Here is a 19,944-nt window from a genome sequence, read left to right on the forward strand (position 1 = left end):
CAAAGCTCTGGAGAGGCTCAGAAACATTTGAGCCCACCTGTGTCAGGGGGCTGTGTTGTAACAGAGCCGAGGAAGCTGTTATAAAGCTGTTCTGAAACTGAGTCTCACCACGTGCTAACTCAGTTGGGTAGGAGACTCCTTATTCAAGCAGAAAATTATCCTGAGGAGAGAAAACCCAGTAACAGGGAAACACTATTCGTTGTGAAATCACTAGTTGGGCTTTTTATGCTTCCTGCGTTTCCTTGGTGGATGTGTTCCTGACAGGTGTGTGACTGGTGGCCTCAGTAACGTGCCTGCTCTAGGAGAGCTGCCCTCATGCCCGGAGAGCTTTGCCGGCACACCGGAGCCCTGGCCTGGGGGCAGCCATCCATGTTATTTCATCCCCAGATCTCTCCGGAGAGCCAGGCTGCCAATTGTGTCAAATTGTTGGTTGACACCGTGACACGAATGAGTGCCCTTGGGGAGTTTAAGACGGGGCTGACACACTCTCTCTAATTTGTGTTCCAGGCACGATGTTGACTCTGGTCTCAGGAGGAGAATTGTTAGCGAGTTTGTTGGCTGCAAATATATATATATATACACACACACACACATCTCCCAAACATCCATTTGGCTGTCAGCCTGATAAATGCCACTGTTCTGGGAGTGAGCCCTCCTATGTCAGCTGTTTCACTTCTACCTCTATGAAACTTAGTGAGCATGCTTTATCCAGTTTTCTCCCCTGGGATTCTGAAAGATGCTGAATGCAGCAGAGCCCCTAATGAACTTCTCCTTCACTAATGCCGTGTCAGTTTCTAACTCCCGTCTTCCTTTCCAGAAACGCGAAGGCCTCCTTCAGACCACTCATGTTACAGAGGAGCTGACAACTACAACAGAGTAAGCACAAAACATTTTAGCTTCAGAGTGTGTCTGTGGTGCATGATGTGAGACCATTTACAAAAACAAGAGAGATACTTAATCTTCCCCTCGCCCCTGCTAAATTAACAAAATCCTTTAATGTGGTGGTGGTGATCCTTTAAGTATATAGAAATAATTTGGTCTCTGGAAATATGTTACAAAGGAGAAAAGTGTCTTCTTGACGTTTTTGTGTTACAGAAGCTTTTAACCGAATAGTTCATTGACTGTGACCTTTGTGGGCTTTTTTTTTTTCCTCTGCCTTCTGGGGGTAGCCATATATAACTAATGTCTCCCCAGTGCTGTTGCCTCTCTTAAGTGAAAGACCAATGTAGGTATTTGGGGGAAGAATTAGTTTGACAAAAGGCAATTCTTTGAAATACCTCTCAAAACTGAAGTGATACCGTGTTATAATTGTAAGGAGAGATGATCTCTGTTTTCAATAGTATCTCAGGACTAGAGCTCAGCAAAACTAAGTTAAATAAATAAACCTCTTTCCTCTCCCGTTTTTGCAGCGGATTACTTTGCTATATATTTTTACAGTCCTTTTTACAAGGAGAAGGCTAGACATGCACTTTGGCTGCAAATAAAAGCTGAGCTTTTCCATCCTGTGGCCTGAAGGCAGCTCTTCTAAGAGGGGCTTACACGAGCCCTCCTTCAGTTTATCAGGGTATTGGCTCCCTGTAGAGCTGGCTCAGCTTTCCATGACTTTGAAGATAAATGAAGTACCATGTGGCTAGCTCAGTGGGGAAGATCTTTCAGATGGAAACGCTCAAAAATGAGATCATAACATCTCTGTGTGGACATTAAAGATCTCATAGTGTTTTTTGTAGGATCAGAGCTCTGCCTCAGGTTTGTTGGCCAGAATCCCTCCCCTCGCTCCTATGCTCTTGAACAATGTAGTTAGCTTGTCCTCTCCTTCAGATGTGGTTTGTAAGATGTAATCTGCAGAGCGGGGGTTTAGACATTTTTTAGCAAGAAAGATGTTTACAGCTTTGCATGTGTGTTTATACATGTATTTTATTAAGTTATTTAATATTACACAATATTAAGAGGTTTACTGTTTAACGTGTTGCGTACCCAGATTTAAGTATAGCTAGAGAAAATGCAGTGATCAGCAGAATCCAACATTGACTGAATACTTTCAAATTCCTCTGTGCAAATCAGGGCCTGATTCTCAGCTGATAAACATCTGCATCTGTCTGGTGATGTCACCGGCTATGTATATAATTCATATGTGGCAGTTTTATTTACATAATATCCAGATATGATGTATGTTTTCTTTCTTCAGAGAAAACAGATTAAAGTGAGATAGATAGCCTAAGCTGTGTGGTGTAGCATCTGATGACTGTATTTGTGGAAACTGTACACGGAAGTACATTTGTTCATTCACTCTTCATCATAAAAATAGTTATGCATAAGAAATCATAATTATGTGTAAAACATAATTGCACATTTCCGTTCATTTCAAATGTATCTCCCTGATATCACTGGTGGTCTGCTTGGGGACATTCCTGCAGCACGTTGGGTCTGGTCTGCAACATGCTCTGCCTCCTGACTTGGTAGGAGTGGTTAGCCCTCGGCGTCTTGCAGGAAAAGGCCCGTTAAGCCCATGGTGTTGTCTTTTCAAACTGATTATTCATGAACTAACCCAATATGTTTGAATGCTCCGACTTGCAGGATGATGATGGGAAGATTTGGTAAGTAGCAAAGTTGACTCTGAAATTTTTTTTAATTTATGTCAGGCACAGAAATCTTGTCTGTTTTCCTTCAGCAGATCAAGACAATGGATTGAGCAATTCTGTGGGGTTGGAATGTGTTGTGGGGGCAGGTTTTGTTACTCCACACAGATGTGGAGCATAATGGGTAGAACCAGATCATCCAGTATACTGCTTGTGCTCTTTAGACTGGTCTCTGTTGACTTGTTTTCATTTGTAAGTAATGAATAGCAAAAATGCTGCACAGGGCAATATTTCCTAGTACTGTTGTTAGTGACTTTCAAGTAAAAATCTTTGCAACTCCCAGCAATAAGAGTTACACCTTCTTCGTAATGTGACCGTTTATATATAAATAATACATGAAAATGACTGAAGCAAAGGTGTATGGTACAAGGTCTAAGAAAGCTCTGCTTATCTGTCCACTTTCAGCAACCAGTCAGCCCCCTCTAATTCCTTTGCATGGAGTATCCTGTCTCCTCCATGTTCGCTAGATTTTAGAGTTTAGATCTTACCAACTGTAGATCTTGTCTTCTAAGCAAAAAGCATTTTTTTTGGTGTTGCTGCCAAAAGACTTCTCTTTTTGCATTTGGTTTTGTTAGTGGCATTAAGTCACTTCTTCTCACTGAAGAGATGTGGGCTCCTGTAAAGGACTGTGTGTGATGAAGAAGTCGTCGTTTAGTTTCTCTGTTCCCCAGTAATAATATGTGAATGCTACCATTTCCCATCTTGCAGAGTATCCACATTAATAATTGATGTCAGGGGGTTGTAGGGGCTACATAACATATCTTCAGATACCAAAGGAATTTGGATAATAAATATGTTTGTTTATTTAACAATAGAAAACTATTAAAATGTGCTTTGTAAATAAAAAGAATGTGAACCTGGAAAAACTGTTAAAAACTATGTTGAAATTTTGAACAGCTTAAAACCCAGACACTTTTCCAGCATTTTTTAACCTTTTTTTTTAAATGCAACTGCCATTGGTTAGATTTCTAATTTTTCCTTGTTTTACTTAATGATGATAGTTGTCATCCAAAATCTCAGTGTTTAGAAAATTTCAGTCAGCCCAAAGCTGCTGCAATGTGAAATTTTGCGCTAATATAGTCAATTTAGTAGATTTTAGATTGGATTACCTGTTGTTATACAATGCTTTGAAGGTCTAAATGTAATTTAAATATTCATACTGTATGTAAGCTTTGCTTTTCATACACTGCTGAATCAGATTTCACTCTTGTTCAGTTTTAAGCTTTATTGAAGTCACAGGTACTACCAGTAATTTTAAATTAAGCAAATTAATATCTCATTTTGATGCTGAGCAATGGATGCAACCGTGGGTATCACTGTAACTGTAGTGCACCAAAACCACATGATGTTTCAGTGGCTTATTGTTTAAGTTAAGTTTGGGGCATAATCAAAATTTGTGTTGCATTTTAATTTTTCTTCTGCCTACATATTTTGTGACCCATGATGAATGGCAGAAAAGAGAAATCACTGAATGATATGTTTATTTTCAGTTACCTTTAAAATTCCCAGGGGAGTTTGCTTTGGCATTTAGTTAGACGCCAATAACTCTTAGCTTCAGTCTCTGTTATGTGGCTTTCTGAGAAAGACCTTTAAGCTTGGGACATATAACTTGCTTTCTATACTTGGCTGTTGGAGGTGTATTGATTTTTTTATTTTTTTTCCCCTAAAACCAGAGCGTGATGCCTTTGACACCCTTTTTGATCATGCGCCAGACAAACTCAGCGTAGTTAAAAAGGTAAAAAAGAAAATTTGAGTTGTATTTTCTACGTTGCTTTATTTCTTATGCTTTTGGAAAGATATCCAGAGAGATCTGGAAAATAGCAGAAGAGGATTCCGAAATAGTGAAAAGGGTATTTATCCCCCAAAGGTCACTGTTTCAAAGCCAGGTGATACCTGGATTTGTTGGCTTCGGTCAGGCTTGTCTCATTGTACTCTGGTTTATGGCTGAGGCTTTTCTTGGTAGCGCTGCCAGATTCAATCAAAATGACACAGGTTAGGAAAAAGCTACTTTGCAAAGTACAGATCATTTAAGGGCATTAATCAACAGTTTGTTAAGTGACAAACAGATCATTCTGACTGGACAGTCGTACACGCTTTTATATCCCGGGTGCTGTCCTCCAGCGAGGAGGGGCTGGACCATAGGCTAGTGAGCGGCTAGTGGTTGTGGCCTCTCCTCTAGGCTCAACAGCAGCCAGAGTCGTGCATGTGTCTTCAGCTTTGGTCTCCCCAAGAAGCACTCGCTGTTTGGTTTTCAGCTCATTTTTGTACTAAAGATGATCTTCCACAACTGGAAGATATTTTCCACAGTACCCTGAAATGTGATTCACCCATAAATAAGTTTGCTAAATGTAACGCTTTTACAGAAGAGTTGCTTTTGTCCCGGGGCTCTTCTACTTAACGCTTATTCATGTGGTCCTCTAGTCTCTCCTCTGAGGCTGAGCATCATCGCAAAGCACACCTATCTAGACATATTCTTGACATGTCTCTCTGTGCTAGGCAGAGCAGAGGGGTGAAGTAGCTGTTGATCTCTGCCAGCCCTTGTTAGTGTTAGAGAACGCATAAGGAAGAGACTCCACGTTGTTCCATGAGCTAGTTCCAACATGGCTGTTAAGCTGTGTATTAGAACAGTAGTATGCAAAGATCAATGTTGTAATTTGTCCCTTTGCTTGTATGAAACAGAAGATGTATGCATTTAAAATAGTGCTTTGAAGTCTCTGGAAGATTTCATCTTTCCAATCTGAAACATCTTCTAGAAGAGTGACTTTAAAGTTGATAGAGAATTAAGTTAACTCCACTCATGCAATACAAGTGTTAACACCCAACTCTGTGTCCCATTTGGATGTGGTATAAGCAGGCTGGCAGATCTCTCTGCTTCAGTACATTAGCACATATCTCACTCACAGCAGCAGCTCATAGCATGCCTGCTTCCTGCGGGAATAGAAATGCCAGACTTGGGTTATATCCCTACTGTAATTTGCTAATTGATATGCACACATCGCTCCAGGAATGGAGGTGTGTGCAGAACAGGGCACTGTTGGCATCTTCTCTTGGGAGCCTTACCTCAGTGCTGCTGATGCCTTGCTCCCAGGCAGTGGATCTTCTCCAAGAAACTGAAGAAATTAGTGTGGACAGTAAGTGCACCTACTGCTTGCTTCACCTTCACGAAGAAGCTACGAAAGAACCAATGTCATCACAGCTTTTTCCCACGATGCTAAAGTATGCTTTATGTGCTAGGAAAAATAACTAGTAAGCTGTATGTAATAGCACCATCTGGTGACTTCTGGCATATGGTGCAACAAAAATGACTATAGGACTTGAGTTGTTTTCAGTTTTATGTACTTAGTTATGCAAAAGCAAATAGCACACATGCATATTAAAGAAAGCTTAAAAAAAAGATTATGTTAACCCTTTCACATAGGCATTGACTGGAGTGTCTAACATCCATGTTTCTGGTGTTTTCTTTTATAGTCTCTGATCACCTTTGTGAACAAACACTTGAATAAACTGAATTTGGAAGTAACAGAGTTAGAAACCCAGGTAGGAAACTTTGTCTTATTGTATGTAATCTAACTGTGTAAATTGCAAATCTGGGCCCTCACTCCTTAAAACCTTGTTATGCAACTGTTTATCTTTGGACATGTTAATTTATGGGATCAGGGCTCTTGTCTTTTAAGTAGCAATGACATTCACTGATGCTTGCTTCCTTTACTCATGTTTACATGTACTTCGTATTGTTGTTGATTTGTATCATAAGGTGAAATTCTTGTATATTTAATAGGGTCATACTAATGACTGTAGAATATGGCTAGATTTGAGGGCAGCTTGCTCTTGGTTCAAAGCGGAGTGCTGCAAAGCAGTTGCTATAGTTATGGGTGGATGGTGGGTTGTGTCTTTTCTAGCTGTGAGAGTTCCTGATGAACTGGAATAAGCTCTTAATAGCTGGCTGCCTGGGGCTCTCAGGAGGAGCGTGGACCGCAGCGTGCAGTTCATCATAGAGATATCAGTGCTGGCTTTGATCACATCAAAGTGGGACTGGAAACAATTTTGCTGTTGCAGCAAAGGCCTTCATATCCTCCTCTTTACCCTGCTGCCTGGGCACGTGCACTGTGCTTGCTTCTCAGCAGTGTGGATTAACGACTCGTAGCTCCTGTACTGCGGTGGCTTGACTGCCAGCGGTATCCAGTTTAGTTTGTTTAAAGCTAGTGAAGGTGTCTGTCAACCACCACCGTCTGTTCTCATGAGTTCTCTTTGTCTCTAGTGCAAAACTGGGTACCAAATATGCTTGGAAACCTTAAGTAAGTGTGCATAGTTCTCACTTTACAGATAAAATTAAGCGATTTTCAGGCATGGGCTTGGCTAAGCAGAAGTAGATATTCTTTCTAGAATTCACTGAGCTGTGGAGAGATGGTTATCTTATTGTCCTAGGGGAAAAAAAATAAATAGTGCAGTGTCTAGAGATTTATACCAGGAGTATAGGTAATTGGTTTGAGCCTGGCTTAGTTTAATACTAGTCATTCACTGCTATTTTATAGCTTTGCTGAAATAAATGGGTGACTGGATCTGTTCTGTCACAAGCAATTCTTGCTTAATGCCTTGAAGTACCTAGCAATTTATTTTTGAAAATGTTCGAGGATGTCACATACGCCGTATCAGTATCACAAGTGAAAAGTCTGTTAGAAATAAAAAACATTACCCCCTTAGCTAGTAAGTAGTTGTCCTGTCTGGTAGGAATACTGAATAGTATTGCTGAAAGTATTTAGTATATTATTTAGTATTTACTGAAACCGTAAACAAGCTATTTTGACTTGGGGAAAAAACAAATCTTTTGTGAAGTCGAACTTCCTGCCTGTGACAAGGGAGACTTATTTCAAGTTCTGATTAAGGGCAGAGATTTCAATGTCCAAAACACACAACTTAAGAGGGATTGTGGTTGAAATGACCAGGTACTGTAGTAGTAGGATTGGGAATATATAACATGCAAACATGTTTCCTATGGTTGTTTTTTTTTTTAAATCGAAAAAGCTTTGTTAAATATTGTAGTGAAGTTTGCAAGACTTCTCAAGCAAATAAAATGAACGTGAGGAAAAGCAAGAATAGACATACATTCTCTAACCTCACCCCAAAGTATTCAGTAGCCTAGTAAATAGGTAACTGGCCAGAGATAAAGAAGATCTTGTTTTCAGTCCCTGCTATTCAGACCAAATAGTCTGCACAACTAAGGGGTACAAATTGTAGATAACTCCCAGGTGAATTGCTTTTAATTTCTTCTGTTTAGAGCTATTTACTGTATGTGAGTAATTTAAAATAGTGGTTGGCACATGATCTTTCATGGGTTAATGCTATAGCAATAGCTGATGGCCTTCCTTGTTTTGCTCAGGAAGTGAGGGTAGGGGAAATAATGCTACCAGATGCAGGGAGAAAGCTTTGTATCCTGTGTTTTTTTCTTTTCTTTAGGCTCCTAAGAAAAGACTGATTTAGCTTACTCAGCTGCACTGGTGATTGCAAGGGTCTAGGTGAATCCAGGGAGCAGATGAAACAAAGCCCTAAATGCTTGTTACGCCTGCTGTCAGCTCCTTGCTATGGCTGAAAGGCGCAGTCTCTGACTCCTGAACCATCTCACACTTCTGTGCTAGCAAACAACAGTGGTAGAAATCGAAATACGTAATTTGGGCCAAGCATTCTTTGTTTCACTGATTTATGAATGCTTATTTGAAAACAGATGCTTTCACCTAGGATTGTCATCAGTATTTCTGTTTAGTTTGCAGATGGTGTTTACTTGGTTTTGCTCATGGGTCTCCTTGAAGACTATTTTGTTCCACTTCACAACTTCTACTTAACACCTGAAAGTTTTGATCAAAAGGTGGGTAGAAACTCCACGTTATATTCTTTTTGCCTTGTTACCACATGGTATTTGCCAGTCATTGTGTCCTTTCTCTTTGTGCCCAGTAAATCAGAACCTGGTATATTTTTCTCTTCAGGAACTGTAGCAATGATGCACTGCCTGTGACACTCGATAATTAATACCACTAAAAGTTGCTTGTGAAATGAACGGGTAAATTCCCCGTAGTTAAGGAAGAAAGGTATTCTGTTACCTAGCATCAAACGACACATAAAGCTCATTAATATCCGGAATGAATAAATCAGTAATAAGTGCTTTGTTCTGTATAGTACTTTGCATAATCAGAGTGATTTATATAATTGTAGTACTGCCTGAAGTGTTTTTGTGTGCAGGGATGCCTTATTTTGCTAGACAGCAGAGCTGATGCCTGGCCTTGCCTAGTATGCGCTATGTAAATAGGCGAGAACGACGAAAGGTGAGAGATGGGAAGCTCTGCTTTAACTGTGACCTATACACTGGGATTGACATTGAGATAGAGCTTCTTCCCAAGGTCACGGAATGTCATCCTTAAAAACTGCCCCCTCATCTCAGTAGTGTCAGTTGCCTACTACCCATTAGTTCTTTTTCTGTAGTTTATTTAATGTTGCTTGATATGCAAATGAGGTACTGCAGTAGAAGAGGTGGTACCTGGGTCATGATCTTTGGTTGATCTGGGACTAGAAGCTACATGTTGAGTGCTCACAGGTAACATGTTTTGGAGCTGGTTTAAAGCCAGGATGGATGCCCTGATCCTGCCAGGGAGCGAGCATGCAAACAATTGCCTGTCTGAGGTCAATTTGTGAGCACAGACGTCTGCTTCCTTGTTCAGTTCCTGGCAGGATCACTGATAATGTTACTGACTTTAACTTTTGCGAGAATGTGCTAGCTTATCTTTTTTGGGTATTTCTTTCTATTTTGTAAAGAGTGAATGACTTACTGCCTAACAGTGTTCTGGTCAGAATGAGCTTTGAGGAAGAAGAGTGGATTCTTTGCAGTCTTAGATTGTCTTACTCATAATCAGGGTATTGGAGATGGAAGGAGACAAAATAAGTGTCTTGTTCATCGCCCCACACTTGCTCCATTGTCCTGTGTCATTCCTAGTGTGAGTGCTTAACACACATTTTATTGTCATAACCAAAAGTTTGCCTCTTTCTGTGGTTATTCCTGGACATGCACACGCACATCTGTGTATATTTGGTGCCTCGTGTCGGAATACTCTGAGCCTGGTTGTGCTGGAGTAATGCATCTGCCCCCTGCTTTTTATTTGGTCACGTTCTGCTGTGGAGAGGGTGCAAGCATTGTGTTGGCTGAGCTGGAGCAGGAGATGGCTAGGTCAAGAGTGGAAACATTGGCAAAAGTTAAAAGGTAGAATGCTTTGTAAGGCGAGAGCTGTTTAAAACGGTGGGGTTTTCATAATGTCTTCAGCGCAGATTGTTACTGTCAAGCACCCGTCAGCAAAGGTACATGCTGTCTGAGGGGTGGGTGGGACTTCGTTGTCAGTAGAATAACCCAGCTTTGCCTGGGTGGATCATATCGGGATTGCAAGAGGAAACTGAGCTGCACCAAATAGGTGCTGTTACGGACTCAGGCTAATGGGCTGAGCCTGCTGGTTCTATAGGTTATGTAGGGTTGTTTGACTTCCTCGGGAGGTGACTAGTTGATATTTGGGAGCTTAAAGGGTCTCCCTAAAGGCAGGAAATCAGCCTCCGGTAAGAGGGGCTTCTTTAGGTGTTAGGTTTGTGGATAGGATGGGAGTTAATTCATTTTGAATGTTGTGTACTGCACAGGAACTTGATAGAGCAATGGGAAGATAGTTATCTGTTATGTCTTATACAAGCTCTCCTTTATAGCTTTCTCTTGCTTTTTTATTCTAGTATCTTGAATTTTCACCCTTGTAGAAATGCAGGATGCTGATTGTAGCCAGCACCTGTTCAGTTACGATTTTGTTGTTTATCGTTTAAATTCATAAAGATTATCCAACATTCCTGAAGCAATGTTGTGATTTCGTGTGAAGACTCTGCCTTGAGGAAAGGGGATTTGTCAATCAAAGAAGGAGAGGTAAAGTTTGTGATTTTGGGGAAAGAAAAAACATTTTCATCTTGAAAGTAATTGGTTTTGTCACAATGAATGAGGAGGAACTGTAGCAGGTAAAAAGAGATTAATAAAGACCTGAGCAATAAGTGCCGGTGAAAGGGGCCTTTCTTCCTTCTTGTAGGGGAGCTTTGTATGCATAACTCCCTGATTTTCAAGATGAGTAGCTTTAATTAAATCTCTTCCCCTTGCTATGTATCTCCAGAACTGTCATTTGCAGTAACAAAAATGCACAGAATTCATAACCTAAATTACCTTGCTTAAATTTTGGTACGCACGGACAAAAATGCTGCTATGCAGATCTATTTAAACCATAATGTTCACTCCTCAAAAGAGAGATTAAAAGAAGACACCCACTGTCTTGCATTTTTCCTTTTTGTCCATTTTCTTTCCTCTGACTTTCATGTATCGTCCTTGGTGGCTTGTTGAGGAAGCTCTTTCTGTAAGTTGTGCGTAGCTTGTTTTGCAAGTTCACTGCACAGTCTGTCTAGGAGCTGCCACCACCACGCATTTTTTGAAGCATTTGCTTCATTAGAGAAACTTAATTTGGCTTTTAGCTCTGTTTTCAAGTAGAGGAAGCCAAAGCACCAAGAGACTAAGGGATTAGCACAAGGTCATGCAACAAGCAGCCTGGCTTCTCGATGATCTGATGTTGATGTTGCTTGATATGCAGCTGATAATTATTCAGAAAAGACTACTGTTTTTTGAAAATAATTCCATTTAGTGTCCTTATTTCTTCTTTCTTACACACCCATATGTATTTTCTCATTTCTGTTCAGTTATGTCACTTCTGTTGCATTCCTTGTTGCCTGGATGGCGAGTGATCTCCTGCTTTGTAGTTGGAAATGTTGATCCTGGGTACAGGCAGGAAGAACTCAACAAAACGCAGCTCTGTTGTAGTTGTTACTGGGAGCTCTCTGGCCTTTGCCGTAGAGACTGAGATTGGGGCTTGATGGCCTTCCCTGGTTCATGTGGTACTCAGTCACATTTGTACACTTGAAATTTGGCAATCTTAAATTACTTCCTTTGTATCAAAAAGTGGATATTTGCCCTATAATGATGCAAGCTTTCGTTTCTTAGACTCTCATATGTACTTTCTGCCATGCTTAAACATGTAAAAGTTTAATATTGATTTAAATAGAATTATCATTCTCTGTATCAAGTATAGAGAGAATAAAGCATTTTTAAAATTTAATTAAAGGCTTTTAATTCCTATATAACTTTGAGATTCTTACCACCTTACCTCTTTTCAGGTCCATAATGTTTCCTTTGCTTTTGAGCTAATGCAAGATGGAGGACTGAAGAAACCAAAAGCTCGTCCTGAAGGTATGAACATGCCTTGTAGCTTTAAACTGTACATGAAGACATAATAGCAGGTGCATTTCAAGTGCAACTCCATTCAAAGACAGTAGCAGCAGTACCACAAAGTAGAGCTGTAGATGTAGCCCTTCACAGTTTTCCAAAAGAATCATTGTCTGTGTCTGGGGTATATCCTTACCCATGTTTCTTGTCTGGAATAGATTCACTGAGGTGTACAAGTCTAGCTTTAGTGAATTATCCAAGACCTATTCAGTGCTATATTATAAATTTGCCTGGTATTCTCAATAACAATCCAAGCAGGAAGCTTTTCATGGTCTAATTCTCATAATTCTTACAGTTAGCGCTAGTTTGGACTCTTGTGATCAGATTTCAGCGACAGATAACAGAAAGGCTTTTGTATTTTTTAGGAGAACCAGTAGCAAACTTCTCTTCTTGATTTATGTGGACTTGGGAGTCAGAACTGAAGTGCGAAAAGTGAGGTTTTTCTTTAAAGTCTTTGAACCTTGAAATTAATTAATGATGAGGTCTGCATTGTTGCTTGCACTAGGGATAAAAAGAGGAATTAAAACTTTATGATTGCTAAATGACCAATTTTTATTCCTGGTGTTTCAAACTACATATGTGCTAAGAGGCTTCCATAGAACAACAAAAAATGAGAAGCCCACAAGAAATGTTCAGTCTGACTTAAAATGAGACAAAATGGTGATAGTAAATAGATTAACAAATAGTGAAGCTGGTTATAGTGGGGGGAAAAAGGCAAAAGACAATATTAAATGTACATGTATCCTGTCAGTACTGTTCTTTCAAATTTGGGCATGAAAAGTGCTCCTGAATAATTTGGTGAAACAATACACTGACTTGGGAAAGTAAAGGAGTCTTCTGAGTACTAGAGCTGAGTCAGTGGGTATATGAGGTGAACAAGGAAACTGGAGAAATATGAACGCACAATCAGGAATGGCAGTTTTTTGAGTGGAAGGGTTAAAAAGACTGCAGTAGGAGACCAGGTAAGCTAGATAAGCCTGTTTTGAGACAGTGTTAAAAACCTAGGAGAAGACTTCTCTAGCTGAAAGCTTGTCCTTTTTTTTGTTTTGTTTTCATCAGTTGATATAACAGAGGACATTACCTTCCCGTAAGGCTGTCTTATATCCTTACACTGTCGTGAGTGCTAGAACACTACGGCAGATCTTTTGTTTGCTTTGGACAAGGTGTGTAGATTCAGTAAGCAGCAGAAGATGTTTAAGTCGATTGAAAATTTAATTGTTAATAGAAGTTAGAGAGCCAAATTAGCTTATAGAACATTCCTTTTTGCTTTTTGCTGCTGCAGGATGTACAGTCTCTTGTGTATATTCCTTCCTCTTCTGTGTTTGTACCCATTCCTGGCAGCAGTAGTTCACAGCTGTTGGAGTCAGTGTGGTCGTGAGGTGTCTGTCTGGCTGGAATTGCCTGCAAAACTGACTTGCTCTTGAAAAGCGGCTCCTGTGGAGAGGAAAGTAATATCTTGGGCTTTGCTTGTCACCATAGTTTCATTGAATCCTCTGTAGGATCTTGAGAGTCAGTACAGTCATGGAATACATGTTTCTTAAAAGAATTAATTTTCTCATAGACTGTGATGCTCTGCAAAAACTTTTGTGTACGGTATACTCTGTTAATGCCATACTGACCTGTTGTTCGTTCCTAAATAGGCTGGAAAACCTATTAGGTGAATCCATGTCCTTTAGTGTGAGTTGGGTAGGAAATGCCTCTTGAATTAGTTGTAGGATTTTCATGTAAAATGTTGTCTAGAGCAGAACACCACAACTTTAATTTCTATAGCCCATGCTTTCTGCTGTGCGTGCAAGAAAGACATCTTGTTTAATATTTTAGTGCATCTTTGTACTGGTGATAAACAAAAATAGGAGGATATGGGACAGCTCCTCTTCTCTGTTCTTCTAGCCCAATTCGGTAGATTGAGCCAGCAGCAGAACTTGATGCTGAGTTATTGCAGCAAAGTATGTTGTAGTGGATTAATTTATTAGCCTCAAATGGGGTTGTTATGGAGTGTGAAAGTTTTAAATTAATGGAATATTTTACACTGTTTTGATGATCTATGGCCATTTCGGTTAACATTTTATTAGTTGTTGTTGGTAATGTTGTGACTGTGCATGCCTCATCTTAAAATAAGAAACGGGATGCTGAGAATACGCTTATTCCTGGGAATGCCTGTTCGACACTGATCAATAAGGAGCACTGTAATCGCCCACACAGGGAGGATGCATCTCACACTACCGTAGTCTTTAATGCAGCAAACAAAGGCATAACAAGGTCCGAAAGTTAGAAAAATGTCAAACTAGAATTACAGTATAACTTTTGCAACGGTGAAGGTAGTTAACCATGGGTCTGAATTGTCGAGGGATGGAGGTGGAATTTCGACGACTGGAAGATGTAAAAAGAAAAAAGAAAAAGAAAACCATGCAATGTTAATCTTATATTTTAATTCAGCCACAGATTGGTTTGTAAGCTCAATACAGGATTTCCAAGATAAAGTTCTCTAAAGATTGTGTTGTACATGAAGTCAGACTATGTGACCACAAGAGTTTCTTCTGACCCTAAAATTACTGCCAAATAGAAGAGCTGGTTCCATTCCTTCTTTCAGTGATGGGGCCTCCCGTATCTCTCACTCCTCAGCGTAATCTCCAGGGGTGAGCAGCAGCAGGTACCTAGCTCATATTGCTGTTGGAGATTAGTAGGAATCAGCCTGAAGTACCTCCATGAGGGTAGATGGACGGTACATGCAGTGCAGCAGGTCTCAGCCCCCTTCCTGATCCTTCTTTCTGGTGCTCTTTCTGATGTCCTTAGCTCTTGCTCTGGCACTTTGGTGCCTCTTACTCCCAGCTGCTCTCTCCTTGGGACGTGCCCTGGTTTCCTAGCTGAGCTTCTAGCTTCCAGCGATGTTTCTGCTTTACCTTCCAGGTTTCTATTTCTCTCCACTGGCACCTTGATCTTGGTTTGTAGCACAGGCAGTTCCTGCATCTGAACGGATGTCAGCCAGAGGCAGGAACTGGACCCTACAAGACTTGGTCACACCGCTTCATGCTGTATCAGCTGAAATGGAGGTTACAATGGCTCAGAGAAAAGACCCATCCTGCTTTTGACGGGAAGCTGAAGATGGGTAGTGTGGGGGGAAGAAAACCATTTGGGAGGAATGAGGCAAATATACACTACAAATCTCTGACCACTACAGAGCTGACTGGGCCAGTCTTTTTGGTATTTTCATGGTGGCAGCGCTATTCTGTTTAATTGTTTAGCAGACAAATGTGACTGCCAGCATCAGTGGGTCAAATCTGCTGGTAGGTGTCTCTTCTCCAGCTATTTGCCTTCATTTCCCAGCTTTAGAAGTGCATGGCTTTTGCAAAGTGTTGTTTCCCATGGCTAAGTTTACATTTTAAATCCATCTCTGACTGGGTCTTGGTACAGAGTTCTTGCTGGTACAATCTTGCTGATTCTGGCTGTTACCTCTCTGAGAATGCTGTGGTAGTAAGCAACTTCCTGTGACACCTGAAAAAATTAGAAATGTGTTTTATATCTCAGTTATCCAGAGAAGACATCTCTTTTTTCAGGGTGTATTACTTCACAGCAGCTAGGATCTTTGCTTTCTTTGGGGCAGGAGAAGGTTCTTTTGCAAATGCAAAATCCAAAATCATAAGTGAAATATGTGAAATAATACAGGAAAAAGGGTAGAAAGAAAAGTTTGAGAAGTTACTGAAAGTAGCAGATGAAGCGTGAGGGTTAGAGTGTCACCCAGTATGGGGTGGGAGGGAAGGGTGGAGAGATCCTGGCAAGGATTCTTCAAAACAGGCAGTAGATGTTTCCCCTGGACCTCATATTAATTGTACTTTGTCTGTTAATTGTTTGTTGTCTTCATAGTTCTTTGATTTTTTAAATTATCTGTTCTTCCTTACTTCTGCTTCCATATATAGTGTTGACTGTATATTTTTTGCTTCCTCCTCCTCCTTTCTTACATATTATATCCAGCCTTTGTTTCCACCTCTTCAGCCTTCTCTGCGCTGTGCCTTCCTCCATAGTCCCTGGATTATGTCTGTGCTATTTCCTGCCATTTTATTATAGTAATAGTTTGGGAGGTGCTAGCAGAAAAGCTTGTTTTTGTTTAGAACCATTCCAGACCTGTTCCCTGGCCTAGCATGGTAAGAAGGGATATTAAATAATAGAAAACTTTGAGTCTGCTAAGAGAATTCAGGCTTCGTTTATTCGTGGACTGTATCATTAAAGAGTTGTGAATGTGCGAGGTTCAATATCTCATATAATGTGTGTGGCTGCTTGTTTGCTGCTTCCGTGGCCAGTGAAGTCATCGGTGGTATTTCCCAAAGCCTTTATCACAGGCCTCAGACAGAGATAGACTTTCTGTGTAACGAATTTTAGATGAGAAAGGGAATTACATTTCTTCTGTTTCCCAGAGAAGTATTATTGTGAAGGTGTTTTGAAGTGCATCATACAGGACATTTAATAAGCTTGTCTTGGGGAGATCAGAATTATGTGGGGTATTTTGTTGCTGATCCCACCAGCTCAGAGATGTGGGGACGTTTGTTCCTTTGAGGGCAAGCGAAGGAGAACAAAAAGCAAATTAAGGATTTCTCCTTTTCTTCCACAGATGTTGTCAACTTGGATCTGAAGTCTACCCTCAGGGTTCTATACAACCTGTTCACAAAGTACAAGAATATTGAATGATCCTGGAAGCTGCTGAGATCTTCACCCTTCCAATGCCCTTGGGCAGAAATTACAATAAACACACCCTCTGCACGCTCCCTTTGTGCCTTATACTATACTTCATGCATTCTTTCTACAGTTGATGTGGTCTCTCTGTAGCTGTTTGTATGACAATCCCACTAAAAATAATGCATGTTTATTCTCTAGGTCACTTGAAAATGTGTAGCTATTTCACACCCAGAAGATACTGTTGGGTCTGTTGTTTGTTATGATCAACAAATGTTCTTTTTGATAAAGGAAATATACCACTAACTACTTTAATATGCAGGGAAAACGTGAGACTTTCCGCATGGCTGGAGACTCTTTGATTCTACAGTAGACTTTCTTTTGCGTATTCCTTGGTTGCCACTGGCGTTTGAAGATTTTTCTAGGCTTGAGTGTTAGCAATAGAAAATCAGCATTGGAATTTATTTAGAAGCTGAGCCTTTTCAGTTAAATAAGATTTCATGTGTTCTGTTGGGTGGGTGGGGCTGAGGGCAATTACAGGCACTATCTGAAGCTAATGGCAAAAGCTTCAGGTTTTGTGTTAACCTCATACTACACAGTGTTATTCCATTCTGTGTTTACACAGAATAAGTCTTGCAATGGGATGACCATCTAATCTTTTGATGTCTATTTTTTTATTTCATCTCCTATCTAGGATAAATTTAGTTGCTAGGGCCACTGTCATCTGTTAAGCATGCAGCTTCAATCAGGTCGGTCAGGAGCTGGGCAAATAGGCATAGGCTGGATTAATGCATTTTGCCCCTGGTCCTTTCTGAAACAAACATGGGGAATAACGAGTTTGTCAGTTTAAAGGCCAACTCTTCATTTCACGTAGCTGAGTTAAAGGGTCAGATTAATTCCTGTTGGAGTTATTGGCAGCTGTACAGTTCTGGAGGTCAGGCTTCTATAAATGGAGTTTTATGTATTTTCTTTCTTAAAGACTAAAACTGAGTTCCTGTGTAAATAAGAGCTTGCCTGTACTTGTGGATTGCGCTGGGTTGTGCAAGCCATTGGTATACATAGTGCAAGCCAATGGTTAGCACTCCTTCAGTGATCAGTTATGCTTTAAACTAATTTCATCGACTTGCCCTGTGCCATCCCAAGAAATACTCTGCTAGGCTCTGGTCTAGTCTTGTAGTCTTTTAAGCTGCTACGGATTTTAGTGGGAATCCGTTTTAAAAAAAGGATTGCTGTGTTTATCCGGTAGAGTCTAGTTACTTCATAGTACTTAACAGGTTTCATCTGTGGAGCGGTTCCTGGGTGGTGATGTGCAGGTGTAGCGGTGCGTACAAGTCCTTGAGTCCTGTTGTAAGTAGGTGTCCTTTTTCCCTAAAAGTGGATTTCTCATGCAAAACTTCATTTGCCCTACTGAGTTCAAGGGGAAACTTGCTATTTGAATGGTATTTTATGATTGGGATTGTTTTTTCTCCTTCCCTCCTTAAGTTTTTTTTTTTTTTTTAATGTCAAAGGGAGGGAAATGGGCTTCTACTTCTTTGTTTCGTATTTTTGGGTTCTGGTTTCTAGTATTTGATTTATTTGGGTCACCTCCTTTCATACCTCGAAAACAAAGATGGAAGGAAGTTGCTCTTTCTTTCCATTAAAAGTTCAGGTCTCATCTACCCTGTGAGGTTCTGTGGGGAGTCATTGCTTGTCTGTACTTTAGGAGGGAGCTGACCTCTTGCTGTTTATGCAGAGACTAGTACAATTGGACCTGAATTTCAGATGGGCGCCACTAGACTCTACCATGACGCTGGCAGTTATTACAGAGGAGACTTGCAGAGGCACTAAGGCCTGGTCGGCCAGCTCTCCTGGCAAGTTAATGAAATTGGTCTAACTTCCGTGCTGTGAAATAGGGCTGTCATGAGGCTGGAAGGAGATTGAACTGAAAGGCCATGCAAACTTTTAGTTTAATGCAGTGTTATTTGTGGGAAACAAGTCTTTTAAAGAGCTGTCATTCCACCCACCTCCCTTCAGCTGATGTGGAAGTGCCAACGCTGTTGATATTCTCTGGGTTGCTGGGAAAGACCTCCAGAGAATCTAGTTTTTGAAATGGCAAGCAATATTAATATCAAAAGCACATGGAAAGTAACAAGAGGAGATGGATAAGATCAGTTTGGGTCTGGGAGGGAGGATAGCTGTTTCTGAGGTGGGGATTTAACAGCTGGCATCTGCATTGCATGTGAGCAGATGTGAACATACCATCGAGTTTTAAAAGAGTCTCTGTTTTGTTTAATTAGGCATTTCTGATCCCTGTAGAAACCTGAGTCTCCCCTCTACAACCTGAGGCATGGGTACCTTTTAACATTCCTTACATTAATATCCCTGTCAGTCAAGACTGCAGGCTTGATGCCCTGGACAGATTTGGAGCAGGTGTCATACCCTGTTTTGTTATGTTTTTAAGTCTGTTGATAAATGTCGCATAGGGAAAATACAATTTTCATTCCTTAGCTCCTTGCCGTCTAGCCAGGTCACTCTTCTGTAGATGCTGTATTTATTGTTAACCAGATTGGGAGCAGTGTGGATTTAACTTTACTGGCGCTTTGAACAGTCCAGTTTACAGGAAGAGCAGTGTAGGTAAAGCTTCTCTAAACACCTGTTTTTGTCAGGCCTTTCTCTTACATATGCATATACTTAGTTTTTTTCCTCTCAAAAAGATGAGTCAATGTTAAAAATGTTATTCATGAACTCTTTGTGTCACTGGAGTTTTAGATATGTTCCCTGGGTGCCGGTGGGGTAGGTCTGAGTCCTGTTGAGTTCATATGGAACACTGAATGCTCCGCAGCACTAAAGCTTCCACATTTGTAAGTACTTAATGAATGTCTGTCTTTTCCAGTCCATACAACTTGCCTTTTAGGTGCACCTGCTTGGCACACTTGGTTCCAGTGAGCTATATTACCACAGAAGCCCAGATACTCTTCAGCTGCGTCCTGTTTCTCAAGATGAAAAACCAACAGTGCCAGATTTTTTTTTAATCGGTTTAAACTTTATAGGACTTTTTACCCCTCTTCCCCACACCCCTGTGCTTTCAGTATTAATGTATTTTTTAAGACTCTTTTCTACTGTTTTTAACAGTGTTTACTCTGAATTTCTAGCTACTAAAAACCAGCCTTGCAGATCAAATTCCGGACTTGTCATATGCTGGAGACATCCAGCTTTGCGACAAGAGTTGTGTACTGTAAGCAAGTTACAATGCAATGCTATGTTTGCTAAAAATCACAGCAGGAGTGTTGTGCATGGTTTGTGACAGTTGTACTATTTATTCAAATAAATAAA

The 19,944-nt window shown here is 40.5% G+C and overlaps 1 protein-coding gene across 4 annotated transcripts in view; it reads left to right on the forward strand.

Annotated features, from left to right (window-relative positions):
- Window positions 1-19,944, forward strand: part of PARVB (parvin beta) — a 65,376-nt gene extending 45,432 nt beyond the window's left edge. For all 4 annotated transcript variants that reach the window (XM_063354790.1, XM_063354813.1, XM_063354805.1 and 1 more), the window contains exons 7-13: window positions 818-876; window positions 2,575-2,594; window positions 4,310-4,371; window positions 6,105-6,173; window positions 8,395-8,496; window positions 11,859-11,931; window positions 16,571-19,944. In XM_063354790.1, the coding sequence (XP_063210860.1) occupies window positions 818-876; window positions 2,575-2,594; window positions 4,310-4,371; window positions 6,105-6,173; window positions 8,395-8,496; window positions 11,859-11,931; window positions 16,571-16,647 (462 nt within the window). In that variant the 3' untranslated portion in view covers window positions 16,648-19,944. The remainder of the gene's footprint in view (window positions 1-817; window positions 877-2,574; window positions 2,595-4,309; window positions 4,372-6,104; window positions 6,174-8,394; window positions 8,497-11,858; window positions 11,932-16,570) is intronic.

The sequence above is a fragment of the Chroicocephalus ridibundus genome, chromosome 1 (assembly GCF_963924245.1).
Source record: "Chroicocephalus ridibundus chromosome 1, bChrRid1.1, whole genome shotgun sequence".
NCBI classification, from domain to species: domain Eukaryota; kingdom Metazoa; phylum Chordata; class Aves; order Charadriiformes; family Laridae; genus Chroicocephalus; species Chroicocephalus ridibundus.